The sequence below is a fragment of the Rissa tridactyla genome, chromosome 9 (genome assembly GCF_028500815.1).
Source record: "Rissa tridactyla isolate bRisTri1 chromosome 9, bRisTri1.patW.cur.20221130, whole genome shotgun sequence".
Lineage (NCBI taxonomy): Eukaryota > Metazoa > Chordata > Aves > Charadriiformes > Laridae > Rissa > Rissa tridactyla.
In genome coordinates, this window is record NC_071474.1 from 25,719,598 (window position 1) to 25,737,598 (window position 18,001).

At 42.3% G+C, this 18,001-nt stretch overlaps 1 protein-coding gene across 17 annotated transcripts in view; it reads left to right on the top strand.

Moving 5' to 3' along the window:
• Positions 1–18,001, top strand: part of KLHL13 (kelch like family member 13) — an 86,573-nt gene that overhangs the window by 26,206 nt on the left and 42,366 nt on the right. For 3 of the 17 annotated variants that reach the window (XM_054213947.1, XM_054213949.1, XM_054213948.1), the window contains 3 exons: positions 11,293–11,363; positions 12,894–12,981; positions 14,319–14,425. The exons of 13 other annotated variants lie outside the window; for them this stretch is intronic. In XM_054213947.1, coding sequence (XP_054069922.1) covers positions 14,403–14,425 — 23 coding nt within the window. In that variant the 5' untranslated portion in view covers positions 11,293–11,363; positions 12,894–12,981; positions 14,319–14,402. The remainder of the gene's footprint in view (positions 1–11,292; positions 11,364–12,893; positions 12,982–14,318; positions 14,426–18,001) is intronic. One more of the 17 variants, XM_054213955.1, reaches the window with a different exon arrangement.

Here is an 18,001-nt window from a genome sequence, read left to right on the forward strand (position 1 = left end):
ATTTCTCATTTTTTTCTTCATCCAGATGAACGACTGATTCTGTGACCAAGTTTAGGTCTTTTATTCTTTTGAATTTAATGATGCTGTGTTTTTTCTTAATTCTGTGTGTATGTGGAAATGCTGTGGGAAGTCTGCAGAAGCTCTCCTTGGGTAACGTGCTGTTTGAATACCCACCTGATGAGCAATGCTGCCGTACAGAGGTGAAACAGAACATCTGTCATCCCAAGTGCTTGTAACTTGGAGTGCCAAAGGAGAGCAGGTGCAGATGGGGGGCTACAGAAAAATCAAACCCAGTGACTAAGAAGAAATAGTTGCCATGTATCAGCACTCTGACCGACACAGAGTGCCATGTGTCATTGCTGAATTGGTGGCTGTTTTGAAGGAGAAATTATCACTTTTTTTTAAGGCACCTTTGTGCGTAAAGGGATCACCTGAAAGAAAACACAGAGGTGCTTGTTGGACCGTTTGCCAAAGGTTGATCTAATTAAGGGGAACAAATATTGCAGAAGCAGCAAAGCCAAGCCCTGAAGGGCGTTAGAAAGCAGCTTTTCGTGCTTGATGTTCTGAGAGGGGCAGGAGCATTGGATGCGCGGTAATAAATTAACGAGGCTGAAGAGACAAGGCAGGAAGACATTTCAGAAGTTTCAGAGGTTTAAGAAATGTGGAGCTTGTCTGAAACAGAATAATTTGATGTGAAAGATGGATTTTACCCAAGTAGGTAACGAGGGAGAAAAGGTTGCATCTTGAAGATGCTGGAGAAACAGTTCTGGAAAAAATTGTTGTATATTTGACAGTAACTTTCTATACGGGCAGCGTACACTCATGGAAGATGGCTTTTTCCCATTTTATCCTAATTGATTTGATGACATAAATTGATAAAAGTCATTTATCAATGTAACTGCATTTGTTTAAGGCTCTTGCTGGTCTGAATGTTTATGTTCTTTACAGAAACAGCACCCTTCATGTTTCCTATATCTTCCCTCTCTTGCCGAGGGAAAGATCCTGCAAACAAAACACTCTTTCTTTACTCCTCCTGGCAAACGAATTACCAGTCAGGCAAAACTACATATCCCTAATGATGTAGTACTGCAGGCAAGACGAAAAGCATAAATGTAGGTCTGTCCAAAGACTTGACGCCAGTATACAAAAAAAAAAAAATAAGAAATGAAAAGACTATTTTGATATAAAAATTGTCACATTCACCCAAGACTTTATAATATTAAACTGTCTGAAGACCTAGTTCAACTTTTGAATCTCACTTTCATTCTTGATGCTTTGTTGTCAAAGACGACAACTAGTAAAGTTCAGTGATTTTTATTTTTTTAATACAGAATATTTTCATTGTATGGAATGCTTTGTGGTGACAAAAGTGACTTAATGTTGTTTTTCATTGGAAAGTAATTTAGTTTGTAACACATCTTGAAGAAAGATTTTTTTATTTTTTTTTAATGAAGAAAAAAGGGAAAAAGATGTGCAGCTTTGTGAAGGGGGTACCTCCATTTTTCTCTACAACTACATTTTAGGTATTGGAAATCTGTGATTACATCCCTCTGAATCATAGACTTATAGAATGGTTCGGGTGGGAAGGGATCTTAAAGCCCACCCAGTGCCACCCCCTGCCCTGGGCAGGGACACCTCCACCCAGACCAGGTTGCTCCAAGTCCCGTCCAACCTGGCCTTGAACCCCTCCAGGGATGGGGCAGCCACAGCTTCTCTGGGCAACCTGGGCCAGGGGCTCACCACCCTCACAGCCAAGAATTTCTTCCTCAGATCTCATCTCAATCTCCCCTCTTCCAGTTTAAAACCATTCTCCTTTGTCCTATTGCTCCACTCTCTGAACCTCTTCTTCTCTAAGTGGAACAAAGACCAGTAATTAAATAAGACAAAAAATCAATTTTTCGCATTTCACTTACTGTTTGTGCTTCAAATTGGGCCAAGTCTGCTATCATTTCTGTTCAGGCTTTTAGGAGTTGAGGAGCAGCGAAGCTTTGGTGCACCTGAGCGCTGGTCCTTGCACTGAAATGGAATGCTGTGATTTTTATTTCTTCCTCGATGAACAAATGTTCTCCTTGTGTTCATAAAGCACACACGAATACAAGATAAGTTAATTAGAAATTAGCACCCTACATTGGATCCTGTCTTTGCAAGCCAAAAGCAGACAAACTGCAGTTGATGGTAGGCAGGGAGTAGCAGACATCCAGGCATCGCAGCTGAGGTTGGAGAGGAAATTCCTGCAGAAAGAGTTTTGTGTGCACTAGGTTTGTGGAAGATTGGGTAAAGGCTTTTCAGTGAGATTGGCGCTTCTTATATTGTCTCTTTGTTCTGGTCCTTTTTTAACTTCAGCCTTTTCTGGGATTTATTAATGAGTATTTTTTCTTTCTGATGCCGTTGATAGTCTTGATGTATTTCTGCAGAAACCTCAAAAGCTGGTACTGAGAGGGACAGCGCGCAGATACTGCTGTGCCCGAATAAATTTTATGAAACGTCTCATCTGCTTGGTGGCTTTCTGTGATTCATTTTTCTTTCTTCAAACAAAAAGGACTTATTTTGTTATCAAAAACAAAAGATGGACTTCACACATCTTGGGCTGTTATTTGCTGTAACCTCATTTGTTCAGCCATGTTAAGCACATGTCAGTGCGGCCACTCTCATCTCAAATTCCATGTTGGTTTCCTCTCCTTTGCTCAGCAGGGGAGTTGCTGACTCAGGCGGCATGGATTGCTCCGTGCCCAGAGGGGAGGCAGCAGTGCTCCGGGATGGGTATGGTGCCAGCGTCCAAATTCCTGCAGAGGTGCCAGGGCGTGTTTTTTCAGGATGGCAGCCTGGAAACTCTTTCTGGCATTTTGAGGAATTCTAGGATTTTGAGGAATTCTGGGATTTTAAGGAATTGTGGAAGAGTTTATTAGCAAGTGACTTAAGAAACGAAAGGACCTAGTTAGTGAGCTTTAAGCTAATTTGTTCATCAAATAATGGACTATGTGATTATTTTTTTTTCAAACAAAGCAAAAAAAACCCCCCTCAGCTTTAGTCTTAATGGTTCTCTAATCCAAGACTTCTGTGGATTTTTTGGATTTAGTTGATCCAGCTGCCCTCGTGTCTGCTTTTAGGCATCCAAGGATCAATTTTAGAACAAGGAGGCAATAACAGTGACTTATCAAACCTTTCAGTGTTCTAAAAACATTCCTGATATGGCTGGAAAGGGATTTCTGTCTTAAAATATACTGAAATTAGCCATTCTGTCTTTCTTGACTACCCTCTGCCTGCTATTTAATCTTTTTGTGCTTATTCTTTTTTTTTTTTAAGAAAGAAAACCCCGCAAATTTATGGCAAGAGTAGAGCTGATCACCTCGTCCCAGAAGAAGTTCCAGCAGCCTTATTTCGGTGTTTTCCTTTCTTGAAATAAAGTTCTTAATAAGGGAACTACTATGGTTTAACTAACTAAACCTTATTTCAGGAAGGTATAAAATTGTTTATATTTTCATCTTGTGCTGTACTTTGCACACTTGTAAGGGGAGTTTTTTCTGATCCGATTAATTATTAATTTGTTGGGAGTGACGGGTTTCATTCTTTTAACGAATGGGATCTGCTGGGTGCTTTTCTGCACTGCTATGTGAGATACAGCAGCATGGAATAGAGTGTTTCAGTAGGGAAACAGTCTTGGTGGGATTTGCGTTTCCCTTGTGGGTGGTTGAAAATATTGCTGCGTCAAACGGCGTCATTCCTGACTAGCAATTTTCTGTTAATGCCAGTTAAGACCTCCACATTCTTAATTTTGATTCTTAATAACATTTAAACCTTTCATTTAACTAGATTATTTAAAGAACTGTGTTGAGCCGTTCTTCTTAAGAACAAATGCTCAATTATTTCTGTTCCAAAGGTTGTGTTGTCGTTAAGCTACTTCATTTTTTAGCGAGTGTAGACTAAGGAAATCTGATAGAGCTGTTTCTGTAGTTTTATTGACTGATCTTGAGTACTTTGATCTCAGTCTAAACAGATAATTCATGGGATAACAGTTTAAATTATTGAAGTTATGTTTTGGCAGTAGCTAAATCACCCCTGGAGAACACTCCAACCCATCAGTACGCTGCTCTCCGCATCCGGGGGGATTTTTCACTGGTTGTTTGATCTTGAATCAGAAGCAGTAGATTTTCTTCCTTTTTTTTTTTTTCTTTTTTCTTTTAAAACAGGCACACAAGTGCCTTTTGTCCACTGGATGCGTTTATGGTGACTTGAGCATATTCAGTCTCAAGTTTCACTTTTCAGACTTCTGTCTGAGGGAAATTCTTGTATCCTGCTGTCGCCGGGGAACGCGTACGGCCCTTCAGCACTGCTCTGGTCACTCACGCTTCTCATTAGCGTGAAGAATGGCTGTTTAATGAATAATGCTGTGAAACTTGAAGAAAAAATTAGAAAAGCTTTCTTCAGAGCAGAGTTATGATGTATGTGTTCCTCTCCATCTTCAAAAGCTTCCGGTCTCTAGTGATCCCAAACAGCACTTCCTTACTCAATCCTGTTTCCCTCTAGTTAATCCATTGTACTTGATTTCTTTAGCAGCCATGTCTCTCTCTGGCTGTTGCCTGTATTTTCTCTCGTCCTCGTTAGGTCCGTGCATCTACCTCCTCATAGAATCATAGGGTTGGAAGGGACCTCTGGAGACCATCCAGTCCAACCCCCTGCCAGAGCAGGGTCACCCACAGCAGGTGGCACAGGAACACCTCCAGGTGGGTTTGGAATGTCTCCAGAGACGGAGACTCCACCACCTCTCTGGGCAGCCTGTGCCAGGGCTCTGCCACCCTCACAGGAAAGAAGTTCCTCCTCATGTTGAGGTGGAACTTCCCATGCTCAAGTTTGTGCCCGTTACTTCTTGTCCTGTCCCTGGGCACCACTGAAAAGAGCCTGGCCCCATCCCCCTGACACCCACCCTTTCAGTATTTATAAGCGTTGATGAGATCCCCCCTCAGTCGTCTTTTTTCCAGACTGAAGAGACCCAAATCCCTCAGCCTTTCTCCATGAGAGAGGTGTTCCAGTCCCCTCAGCATCTTGGTAGCCCGTTGCTGTCCCCTCTCCAGCAGTTCCCTGTCCTTCTGGAACCGGGGAGCCCAGCACTGGACACAGCACTCCAGATGTGGCCTCCCCAGGGCAGAGCAGAGGGGGAGGATGACCTCCTTCCACCTGCAGCCACACTCTTCTTGATGCCCCCCAGGATGCCATTGGCCACCTTGGCCACAAGGGCACATTGCTGCCCCATGGGCATCCTGTTGTCCCCCAGGACTCCCAGGTCTCTTTCCACAGAGCTGCTCTCCAGCAGGTCACCCCCAACCTGTCCTGGTGCAGGGGGTTATTCCTCCCCAGGTGCAGGACCCTGCACTTGCCTTTCTTGAATTTCCTTCATTCTTAGGCTTGTGCACTTGAATATTTTAGAACGAGTATGTTTTCATTTGAAATGGGAATGTTGGCATTTTCATATAAAGCCTTTTGAATGCATTCATGTAAGAGCTAAAGTTAGAAAATGAAGAACTGGAAAAAAATCCAGTGAGTTTTTATTTGTGGTTTTTTTTTTTTTTTTGAGGAGATGACAAGTTTCTTATTTGTTGGACACTCGTGTTGGTCACATCTGGTCTCAGTATGGTGTGTGTGACAGTGTTTGTGCTTGTTTAGGAGGAAATGATTGCTTACCCTCAGTGGAAGAATTAACTTCTTCATTAAAAAATTTATTTCTCCAATAAATGCTTTTAGCTTTCCAAATTACTTTTTCTTAACCAACGACTCCGAATGACTTAAGGATTAACAAAGTAAAAACTCACAGCTTTAGTGTTGACTTGCAGGTAAATAAAATCTCTGGAGTTTGTTTCAATATCGACTAGGTAGAAGTAATGTTTTCTTCGAGGTGATGGAGTATTGGATAAAAACCCAAAAGTTGCTCTTGTATGACTAGAAATTTACGTGGAGGTTTGGCGAACAAACTGGTAGCATTTAACTCTGTTAAGTGGTTCTTGCTGAAAAGACACAACTCTGGAAAGTTCTCCAATGGGTGACACGGTGTAATGTCATCTCATGCCGATTGTCATTTTCCCTTTTATTTTCATCTCCCTGTCTCCTGTCACTTGAGTGGATGTGCGTTGGTTACAGCTGTTCTCTTGGTGGCAAGTGGTGGGTGTAGCATTGTGAGGAATCGCTTCCCTGGGCAGTTTGGTGTTTCATAGAATCACAGAATGTGTTGGGTTGGAAGGGACCTCTAAAGGCCACCTAGTCCAACCCCCCTGCAGGGAGCAGGGACATCTTCAACTAGATCAGGTTGCTCAGAGCCTCATCCAGCCTGGCCTTGAATGTCTCCAGGGATGGGGCCTCCACCACCTCTCTGGGCAACCTCTTCCAGTGTCTCACCACCCTCATTTTTTTTTCATTTGAGTTTGAGTGCATCAAGCTAAAAAGAGAGGCTTTATCCAAAGTGACTTTGTGGTTACAATGAGGTGCTTTAGAGTCCTAAATCTAAAATAAGCTACTCAAATAGCTTGTATCGCATTCTCCCTTTGAGGGAGATTTGGATTTGTTGTTCTGCATGTAATTAATTTATCCATTGTGACACTATAGTTAAACTGGGCATATCACTTTTGCGGGCGGATTAGCATAATTCTTAAATTGATTACAAACAGAACATTAAAAACCTTAAATAACTCCTGTTTCAAAAATGAATCGTTTTAATAGGCAGTTTAATCTGCCTCAGCTAGCAGCTGATCATCTGAAGAAACACTTTTGAAAAAAAAGTTATCATCTTGAAAAGCAACAATGCTGTCTTTAAATTCTGTACTCCCAGAAAATACTTTTTGGTGCTAACTAACGCTGTAAGCCATGTCCTGCGTATAGTCAAATGTGGAGGAATTACACTGTGCTTTATTCATGAAGGGAAGGGGAAGAAAACAAAACATTTCTGTTGGAGCATGTGATCGATTTCACTTCATTTTGCAGGTAAGAAAAGAAGTCACCTAATTTTGAAAAGGGAAGTACGGCTTTCTTTGCGGGTGCTAAATAGTTTGTTGGTACTTCCTACTTTTACAAACAAATGAACCGAAAAACCCTCCAAAACAACTGAAGGATGTGCATAATACTTGAGCCTTACTTGAAAGGGAAAAAAACCTCCACACCTGGACACCAAAAAAACCCCTTGCATTATAAAACCCAACCAAGCCAAAGAAACCTCCCTGGTATATTCCTTTTTTTTTTTTTTTTTTTTAAATGCTAGAGGTGTTCTGTGTGTGTGTGTTCACGCGTGCAGGTCAGACATCCCTGCTGATTCCGTTGTTTCTGGACATCTGGGATGTGGCTGTCGTCGAGGTTTTCGTTCACTTGGATGCAAAATCAGGCACATCTTAGAAAATACTTGCGCGGTGGTGGAGACGATGTAGGGAAAACCAGGATACCCGGTCTTGCTTGGGTGTTTGCTGTATGGGGAGACCAGTAGGTTTTGCAGCTTAAACTGATTCGTTTTGATTAGTTGCACTTCAGGCTTGCTAATGCTGTTAAGGATCATCTTGTAAGAATAAGAAGTGCTGGTTATCTGTGTTGGTGTCCTGCCCTGCACCGTGGAAGTTGAAGCAACTATTAGGTTTTCGCCTGCTCTTTGGAAGTGCTGCGGAGGCGTGCTGCTGGGGCGGTGGGGGGTCTTGAGGGAAATACTCTCTTTCCCAGACAGAATGTTCTTGTACAGCCTGGGGACTCCCAGACCCATGAACAGATACACGCGGAAATTGGAAATCCAGAGATCAGTATGATTCCTGCAGGTTATAGTAAAGTTAACAACTGAAAAATGCAGAAATATGTCTGTCACAGAAAACTTTCAGCTATCACTGCTGCTATTCTGCCTTGTTACAATATTGTACGTGGATTTATGCCTGACCTTCCCGTGACGTTTCTGAAACCTGAGCAACTTGCTAATCCCCTTCTGTCTTCCCAAGCTATGTTATCACATCCAGCTCCATCGCGTTGGATTCCAATCGTTTTCAGCACGCGACTGTCCCAAATTCCAGATGTCTGGTTCCATTCTTCTGCTTCAGCTCTCCTCTTACAGGCGGTTTGAATCCAAGCCAGGCAGGTGGAGGTGTGTCAGCCAAGGATCTGGAAGAAAACTCGATTTGAAGTGAAGGTTTTTAAATCTTCATACGCTCTCGATTCATGTCTGTTGTCCCAAAGAGCAGAGAGGTTGTGTATCACCAAGTCAGCGAGTTCCCTGGGCCCTCGGCTGGAGAGGGACACACAGAGCCATGGCCAGAGGTGAGGGCGTGGGTCGGAGCAGGAGGCGAGGAGCGAGGTGGGGGGCCGGCAGCCTGGGCAAGCTGCGCTCTCAGGCTCTCGGCCTTCCTCTGTGCCCTCACAGACGGGTTTCCTCCTCTCTTGCTCCATCTCCCCAGTAATTAGAGGACCAACGTGACTGCGTTCAGTTCTGTTTTCAGATAATTAGAGCCGGGCCCAAATAGTAAAATACAGAGTAGTCTGTCTCGGGTTTTGCTCAGGGGCTTTGCCAGGGCTGTCATTGAGAGCCGGACATCCTCTTCCTCGCTGCTCTGCAGTGGGGCGGGAGAGGCGCAGGAGGAGTAATTACGTGCTGCCCGATGGTTAGACGAACCACCTCTGCTCGGCGTGCTCTGTCAGGAACGAGGAGTGGTGGTTAAGAACAGGAATGGCCTTGTTTTCCGGACAGGCAACGCGCTGGGTTGTAAGGCCATTTACAATGCAGAACTGGGGAGCAAAGGGGAGGGAAGAGGAGGGTAAATGAACTGAATCACATTACTGGAATTTGCTGTTAAAAAGAATTTATTATGTGCGTTCAACAACAGAAAGCTAAGGCTCCATAATTTTACTTAAGTTATACTTTTGCCCTTTGGATTCTGTCCGCTTTCATTGGATTACAACAAAAAAGTAAAAGCTTTGTCAGACTGTGCCTTGTGCGTTGTTCTGGGGTGTTGATAAAAGATAATCGTAAATAGCCTGCTTATGTGCAAATACTAGATTTAGTTATTTTACATTGACGTGCTTGATGTGATGGCTAAGAATCCTGAACTTCTTAACTGCTTATTGAATATAATTTAACATCCCTGGTAGTCGTCAAAGAGGTCTTTTGTTTCTAATAAGTCAGTGTTTTGTGCTTAAACTGAGTATTGCCATTGTTCCCCCCCCAATCTCTGAAAATGCATTTCGGGACACAGCAAAACTTTTGTCACGTTTTAAAAAAAAACAAACAAAAAAACAAACAAAAAACAACAACCATTTCTCCCCAGGAGCTGCGCTTTGTGTGTAGCAAGGTGTTCGTAGTTTGCTTGGGTTTCTACTTCAAGTGAAAGAATCAAACAGAAAAAGGTATGTTTGTGCGTGTTGTTGCTTGATTCAGGATATGAGCCAGAACATAAGCTTGCATCAATTTGATGAGAAGCACCAAAGAAGGAGCACTCTGCTGTAATAGTGCTCACGTAAAACTCCTGTGTAGTCGCTGTAACTGTCGGTTTCCCTGCAGAGGTTTGTTATTCACTGGCCAGTTTTTATTTCAGTGTTTTCAGAGACTCTTGTGGCAAATGTTCATCTATTTCCAGCTACCAACTGAATTTCACTTTGCATTCAGTGCTGACCCTATTTCATAAATATTGGCATATTGCCCTGCCTTCCTCCCTTCCTAATCTGGCTGCCGTGACCTCTGCTTTTGAGTAGAAGCAGTGTACGGCTGGGTCAGCGGAGATTGCCCAGCTGCCCCCAGAATTAATCTTGCTGCCTTTTCATCTCTCCAGCGTATGCTATTCAAAGGCCTCAAAAGCTTCAGCTTTCAAGGATTTTGGTGTCATGAAAGCGCTGAGTTCATTTGAGCTTGCCTTTGAATCACGAGGCACCAACGCTGCTTTCAGTTTAAGGTTTGAAATTTGGGAGCGGTGTTCCCAGGGAATCAAGAAATACTTTGCCGAACTGCAAAGTTCTACTCAGTGGCAGTTATAAACGTCTGTAAATACACGGGCAGGCAGGAACAGTTTGGGCATGACTGATGTCAGTGCTTGACTATTTTTTATTTTTTTTTTATTAATTTGATTATTTTAACACTTCATTATGTGGAATTTTATCATTGCATTTTGTAGGCAACGCGCCGTGCAACATGCAGCAAGACTTTGTTCAGGTGGCCGCGGTCACTTTAGGCCTGGTCTGAGTTATTATCGTGATTCTTCTGAAGTGGTATTGTGCGACTTTGGCGTTATATTAGTTGTTTCTGTGGTTCTTGGAAAATCTTTCAGGCAGATAAGTGGTATTGCAGCATGACTTCTGCTGCTGTTTGTGATTAAAGTAGTGTTATGTACTTCTCGTGATGTGGGTATACCCTTCTGCGTATCATCATTCTGCCTTGTGTGGGCAAAATGGTAATTATGGCATCTCCAGAAAGCAAACTGATGAACTTAAGAATGAGTAAAAAAACCTTAATTGGAAGAACACGTTAGAGCAAAGCTTTGCTTAACCTAAGTTCTGCTTTGTTTAGAGATCCAGAAAATGATTATACAGTGGGATGCATATTGCAAAAAGCTGGATCTCTACAGCTGAAAGACTATGCAAAGGCTTGGGGAAGGTGTGATGAGCAAGTTGGGGATGCTTATAGATGTCCTGTTGGTTCTGCTACTTCTACCTAAGTACCTGTGCACGGCCTTGGGTTTGTCTGATACTTACACCAAACTTTCTAATTACATTTTAAATCCATGTAATTAAACCTATGTAGTTCAAAGTTAGAGTGGAAAATTAAAGCCAGAAATATCTAATTTGTGGGTCAAAGATTGTCTGACGTTGGAGAATGGCTAGATGTCTGTCTTGTGAGGAACAGTGGAGCATCAGAGTTGACACTTGGAGTCAGTATACACATAATTTATTAATGTTATTTCATACCTAATTGTATGCCTCCCTTCTTCCTTCACTGAAGATCCACTGCTTTTTCTGCTTGAGAAATTGTCGGTGGAAATTCGATGTCTAGAAACAGTTTTGTATCGAAGGCTGAAGGCCTAGGTTGGAAATGATCAAAAATGTATTGAAATGAAGTCATAGCTTAATTTCATCCTTCCTCGTGTGCTTAGATCCAGCTTCTATTGCATAGATCCCAGTGCAGTACAGCAGGAAGGGTGTCTATGGCTCTTCTTGCGTGTCCCTACGTTTGTCCTACTACAGTACTGAGGATGCCTCGGTCACGGGAGGAGAGGTGGAGAGGTTTGATTGTGTGGGGCTCTGCTTGAGTCACCTACTGCGCCTCCCAGTACAAACCACTTTATTTACTTTTCACAGTTGCCCCTGTGAATCTATGTCGTAAGAAGAAATGGTTCCTGGAAGGCTGATGGTGTGATAGCTGAAGCATGGTACGTGAAGAAGTTTCCTCTGTTTTTTTTTCACCAGACATCTGCTAGTTTCATTTGAAGCTTTCCCCTTGGTGTTGGAGAGCTGGTGAATAATGACTCCCTGTACACCTCTACCGTGCTTCTTGTGATGCTATCGGCTCTTAACGTATTTCCTCTTGCCTATCTGCCTTCCATGCTGCGAAGTCCTTGTGCAGGAGCCATTTCACAGGTTTGCTCATCCTTTTGGCTCTGCCTTTTCCTCTTCCTTTGCTCTAGCTGGTGAGATGGGGCAAAGAGAAGCTCGTGTCCCAAACCAGGTAAGGTGGGGAATGACGCCGCCTCTCTCAGCAGGTCACACAGGCTTCGGAGCTTTAAGGCTGGACACAAGCTTGTCCAAGCTAATGATGTTGGACAAATCAACTGAAGCATAAAAAAAAAAAGTCATCGTTTGTGTCAGTGTCCTACATGAAGTGAGTTTTGTGGTTATGCTGTGTTATTCTCCATTAAAAGGGGAATTTATGAAAATGAGTGTCTTGTAGAACAGTTCATATGAGTACCAGAAGGTGGCATAACTGATTTTGCCAAAAGTATTTTGATTGCAAGAAGCATGCAGGATGCTACTAAGTTTATTTTTAACGCTGGTGGTCAAATCTTGATCTAAGGAAAGTTGGGACAGTTTAGCCCGTAATATTTAAGGGTACTGTTTAAAGCTATATTAATTCTGCCCATCTTCAAAATGTGAAAACTCTGGCAGGATTCATGCTGGCTTTTATATCTAAAGTTTTTGAAGTTGGAAGTACTTTTAACTGAAGCGCAGGATGGAAGCAATGGGTTGTCCATCGTATGTGCAGCGGAATTCTTTCCTGAGCTGTCTTACAGAATCCCGTGAACACATTGTTTAGGTATTTTGCTTTACCAGTTCGCAAAATTAGAACAATTCCTGCCTGTTTGGAGCTTTTCTGGTTAGCTAGGGCTAGGCATGAATAAATTATTAATATGGTAACATAGATTTATGCTGTAGCAACTCTAACCACATGCAGGTTTATAGGTGTACCTACGTAAAGTGTTAGGCGCAGTAAGTGGAAAAAAGACCAATAAGCATTATGCTGAAAACAGATTTTCATTTAAATATGTATTTCATTCTAGCAATCTGGAAACTTAATCTTTGCACAGTGTTGCCATGCGTTTAATGCCAAGTCGATGTAATAAGGCATTAGATACCATCTCATGCGATGCTTTCCTTATTAGAGAGGCTATCTCTGGCACAGTCATCTCCGCTATGGTGTGGGTCAAAAATATACCTTAACTATACCTTAAAAGTAGGTATTGTTTCCATTTGGAGATCCAGGGGGACTCATTCGTACAGCAAGTGTAATTGGGCATAACCGGGAAGGTTTTGGTGCAGGGGTGCCCTGTGCCAGACACCGCTGGGGTCGGTTTTGCATTAAAACCTTTTTTTTTTTTTTGTCTGAATAGTTAAATTACTTGGTGTAGGACAAACCCCAAACTTTTGAAATATTGAGATATATGGGATTTTTTTCTTTCCTTCAGCTCCCTCTGGCAGGCAAACACCGGAATTACAACTGTATTGCAGAGAAAACGTTGCGCTGGGACGAGCCTGTCAGTTGTTTGGTGTTGTGTACGTATGCATTGAGAATAGATTTTCGGCTGTAGAAAAATAGATGTTGCAGCTGCAGAAGGTGCTGAAACACGGATATTTCTTGGTTTAGCTGCCTTTTGTAGTCTTATTGCCTATTGCAGCTGTGCAGTGCCATTTCACCTCTCTACACCATGCACATCTATTGGTAGATTATTTTTTTCCCCCCTCTATAATGTGGTGTCTCCTGAGCCTGCTGGGATTCACTAGGGCAGCGCAGATTGGAGCAATGTGACTGTTTCGCATAGAAAACTCTGCTGGTGGTGGCTGGGCCCTTCCACCTGCTTCTGTGCTGTCTTCTCCTCCTCGGAGCTTCCCCCGTTATTTTGTTTTTGTTTTTTTTTTCCAGTTCTGGGTTTCCAAAGGCCAGTTTGCTGGTGCGAAGTGACGTGGTCACATGTACAATGCTATAAAGATGTAGAAAACTGCCTGGGGTGCACGGTAGCACCGGTCAAATGTCTCAGTATCACTGAGCTTTGATTTTTGTTGGGAGTCAGATGTTTGAAGCTTTATGAAATAAAGGTTTATAATCAGGACACTTTAAACTCTTTGGCTTAAATATTTCACAGTTTTTAAAAATCCGAGTAAGGTTAGCATTCTTTTGTGGGCCTCTCTAGAAGCAGCTTGTGCTTAGACTTTTCTCGCTATGTACAATTGTTTTATGCAAAGCAGTATGTCCTGATTTGATCCTAAATTATCGGGATAGTTATGTTGCCACTAAATAGCGATGTTGTAGCTGCAATGTTGTTCCAGCCTGCTAAGTGAGTATCTTAAAACCGTCACCTTAAATCTGCTTTTGGGAATGAGTTTGCAGCTTGTACGTTTGCCCACCATAACAAACTTGAATGAAATAACTTGTAGCTTTTGAAGCCTTGCCTAGGAAATGTACGGTTGTCATTAAATTTATATTATCATAGATGCTAGAGAAGAAAGCTGTTGTGATTTTCTTTCTATAATTTAATTATTACGCAGGAATTTTGACATTTGGCGAATTAGAAATAGAATATAATGGTGCATTTCAGAGGAATGGAACTGTTTAATGGAAGTGTCATTTTTGTGATCGTTCTTTTTTTTATCTTTTGTAAAAATCTAAGTGTAAGAAAGGTATACATTTTGAAAGTCTCATGTGTGTCTTTTTTTTTTTTTTAAATGTTAATAACCACTAAGCTTGTGGTGATTCTGTGGCGTGCCCATACTCATCGATTGTGCACCCTCCCTACGCCCTGTTGAGCTGAACGTTTAGAGGCTGTGCCTTTGGGTCCTTTGTGTAATGACACTCGAGAGCGGGAATTTACAGAAAACCTCTTTTTTTGCTGTAGAAGATGACTAGAGGCTTTCTGAAGAGGTAGTGTCCAGCTGCAGAAATCTTGCAAAGAGAGCCTTTATGCGCTCGGGGTGCAAGGATGGTCACCGGCATCACTGCCAGGTAAATCTCCAGCTGCAAACGCTCATCTTTGGTGTCTTTGCTCCTGGCTGCTCCCAAGGGAAAGCACCTGTGAAAACTGTCTATTTTTGTCAATTTTCACGGCTGCTGTTGGGAATGGAAGAGCATCAAAACAAGAGAGCCAGTTGCGGGATTTTGTTTTCCTTGTGGAACGGTGTGGGGGTTATCCCCGCCTTGGCTGGCAGAGGACAGGGGAATCCTGAGCAGACCAACCAGGACGTTCCCCCTGTTGTCTTTTGGGAAGGAGTCTTTGGACTACACCTGCCTTTGTCAAACAGGAGGAGCTGATTCCTGATTGCCTCGGGTTGATAGGCAAAAAATAATTGAAGAAATGTAAAGTATGGGGGTTTAGTACAAGACTCTCTCTGTCCCACGTGGCCCATTCCGCTGTTCCAGCTTCAGTACTAATTCCACCTCTTCTCGCGGCATTTTGTTGGGACGATCTGCAGACTTGAAACTCCTCATCTAGTGCAGAGAAATTGTACGTTTTGTGTTTTTTTTGGTTTTGTTTTTTTTTTTTTGTTGACACTGAACGGGGGAAATACTGAAGTTAGTGAAAACTTTGAAACTGTACTTTTTGCTGCATAAGCCTTTCACGTGCCTTTGTGTGTGACGGCAAGCCGAACTTCAAGTTGTTATTTCATAAAAACGCGTATCCAACGTGCTGAAGACTAGGTGATAGCAAGTAATTAAACTGATTGAATCTCTGTAAGTATCATATATTTGAGGCCTTAAAGGAACCCAGTCAGTGGCAGTGAGATGGCGGTGGGCAGTGTGGTGCGGTACCTTCAAGTCACCTCCTGGCAGAGGCGTTCCTGCTGGTGGCGGGCTCCTGGGTCACGCGGGGATGTGTGACATTTCTGACAGCCTGTATGCGGAGTGCCAGCATCTTTCTCGAAACCTTCTCCATCTCCTTCTCTGTCAGAGTCTTCTCCAAGGGGCTTTGGCCTTCGGATAAAGACATCAGGCTGCCCACGTTGGAAACTTTGTGGATTGTGGGTTAGCAGACTGGATCCATCGGAGGTGGGAATTCCTGGTCTCAGAAAAAGTTAATCTTTTTGTCTTTAGAAGACACGGAGTCCTTACAGAAAGGCACAGTAAGAGCAGTGAGCCCCATGCTGTACTCTTGCCCCCCCCCCCGGCCTGCTCTTTTCGGTAGGGACTGCCTTGCGTAGGTGCGCAGGACCACAGGCATTCACTCCGGTGGGTAAGGACAACAAGGCTTGAGGAATGTAAAGTGACTAACAGATTCCATGGAAATAATGGAAGAATGAAAGAAAAAGCCTACAAACTTTTATTTTTAGAATATTTTCAAAATGCTTTAATGGACACATGACTAATGTCACTTGCAGTTTGCTGTCTGTGCCGCAGGAAACACTGAAGTTGTTAGTGACTGGTGCTCAATCTTAGCCTCCTTTTAATTACTAAATTGTTTAATATATTTGCATTATATGAGTCAGACGTGTAAATGTGTTTAGGCATACTTTACTAAAATAAATTGCGCAGCCAACAGACCATAACAGCTGTGGAGAACTTGTTTAGAAATGAATTCTTTGTAGTTCACAGTTTGACCTAATAAAAATAACTGTTGCTTCAGACCAATTATTTTCGGCGGGGTCAGTCTGTCTGCTGTGACTGCGCATTCAGATTTCAGTGGTGATTTATTAAATATAATGGTCTGGGGAAGATGAGCACCATTCTCTGAATAAATCGGTGTTAATTCAAAAGCATTTCTTCTTAGCGTGTTGTCAGCAGAGTACATGGGCTTGGATCAAAAGTTGGAAACCTTCATTAACTTGCTTTGGTGTTACCTCCTACCAAGTATTTTAAGACCTTATTTTACCTAACGCCTTTTATGTAAGAGTAGTTTGCCCAAGCAAAGCTCAATTCTTACTTTGTTTTCCCCCCATATTATAACCTGTAGCTTGTCATTAAGTTAACAGTGCATCTTGACTCCTGGAAGTGATTTTTTGCTAGAGATCTTACCTCAATTTTAGAGCATGGCCCTCTTCAGGAGTACACCCAAGAAAGTGGTGGGCATCCATAAGTGCCATACAATGACTTCTGTGGTCAGAAACACACTGGGGAACAGATTTGAGATATTTCCAAGACTAGTTACAAAATATACCTGAATCTGAGTTTAATGTTAAAATAAATTAACCCTTCTAAAGATGAAAAATGTGAATACTGCAGGCGTTAGGTTTGTTCATTTCTTGCGTGTCCCCCTTTTCCTGTGAGTTTGTGGGAAGCTGACTTCAGATTTAATCTAAGTTGTGGGGTTTTTTTAAATATTTTTAAAAAAATCTGATTGGGACCTGGTATGAAATGGTGTGGGGTTTTTAAAGTGTTTAGTGTTGCTGAATGATTTCAGAAATTTCATACTTGGGCTGTCAAGATATTTTTCTCCTTAATGAATGATACTTGGCAGGACCGGGATTGCAGGGCTTTGAAGATGTGTGTAGTGGAGAAGCTCGTTCCTCACCGTGATTGCGTCTTGTCACCTGCTACTGCCTCCTTGCTTTGTTGAAGAACATACATTGGTAGTCTGAAAAATCATGTGAGAACTCGAATGTTTCCTAACTGAGGTGTCTGGGAGGGAAGGGGAAGTGGCTGGGTCAGATGCAGGGTAATAGATTTGTCGTGTGTGTGTATATATATATATATATAAAAAAAAAATAACGTGCGTAGGTGTGCATATATAATGCATATATGTATAGTGTGTCTCTGTATATACACATGCTATATATACAAACACATGCGTATAAATAGTATGCATATTTATATTTATGTGTAAAAATAATTTCCACTGAAATGATGCATCCTAAAATGTTACTGCAGCAATTTCCTCATCTATACAGGAAAAAACTGCTGAGTGGGTGGATGGCAAACTGCAGTACTTCTTGTTAAACATGTGGTACATGCCCTGACTGCTAAACTTAATATTTAAAGATCTGGAGAGGTATTTTTTTTTTCCTGTCTTAGAACTGGCCCCACGCATATTGCTATAGAGACAGGAACCTGTACTGCTTACAGCGTTCTGACGGCAGGAGGGGTTGGCTGCAAACCTAGTTTATCTCATTTCTTTATGCTTTTCAATTTATGATCATTCCTTGTTCCTTGAGCAGTCAGCCCAATTTAAAAGAATTAAATATATTTGATACTAACTATTTTGTAAGCCTCTCTGTTCCGTTGATCAGGCCGTGTGCATCTTGATGCCTACGGTGCAATTGCTTCTCAAAGAGGCTGTAACTTGTATCTGGTGTCTGAGGGCTTCTCCCCCGCTTCCCAGTTACCAAAAAAAAAATAAAAAAATTCTTTGAGACAACATAGCAGATAGTAAGTCAAAGTACATGCGTAATTCTCAGAACTGGCTTCAGCTGTTTTCAAGCTTATTTCTTAATTTACTTAAAATTAATTGAAAGACTGTTTCTCTGTGAGATCTTTGGGGGTTTTAGAAAAGTTGGAGTTTCAATAAAAGTACTGCGGGGTGCACGTGGCCAATTTCCTTCTGTACTCCAGTGCTCGGGGAATGGTGCAGTGTCGCTGTGGGACTGCAGG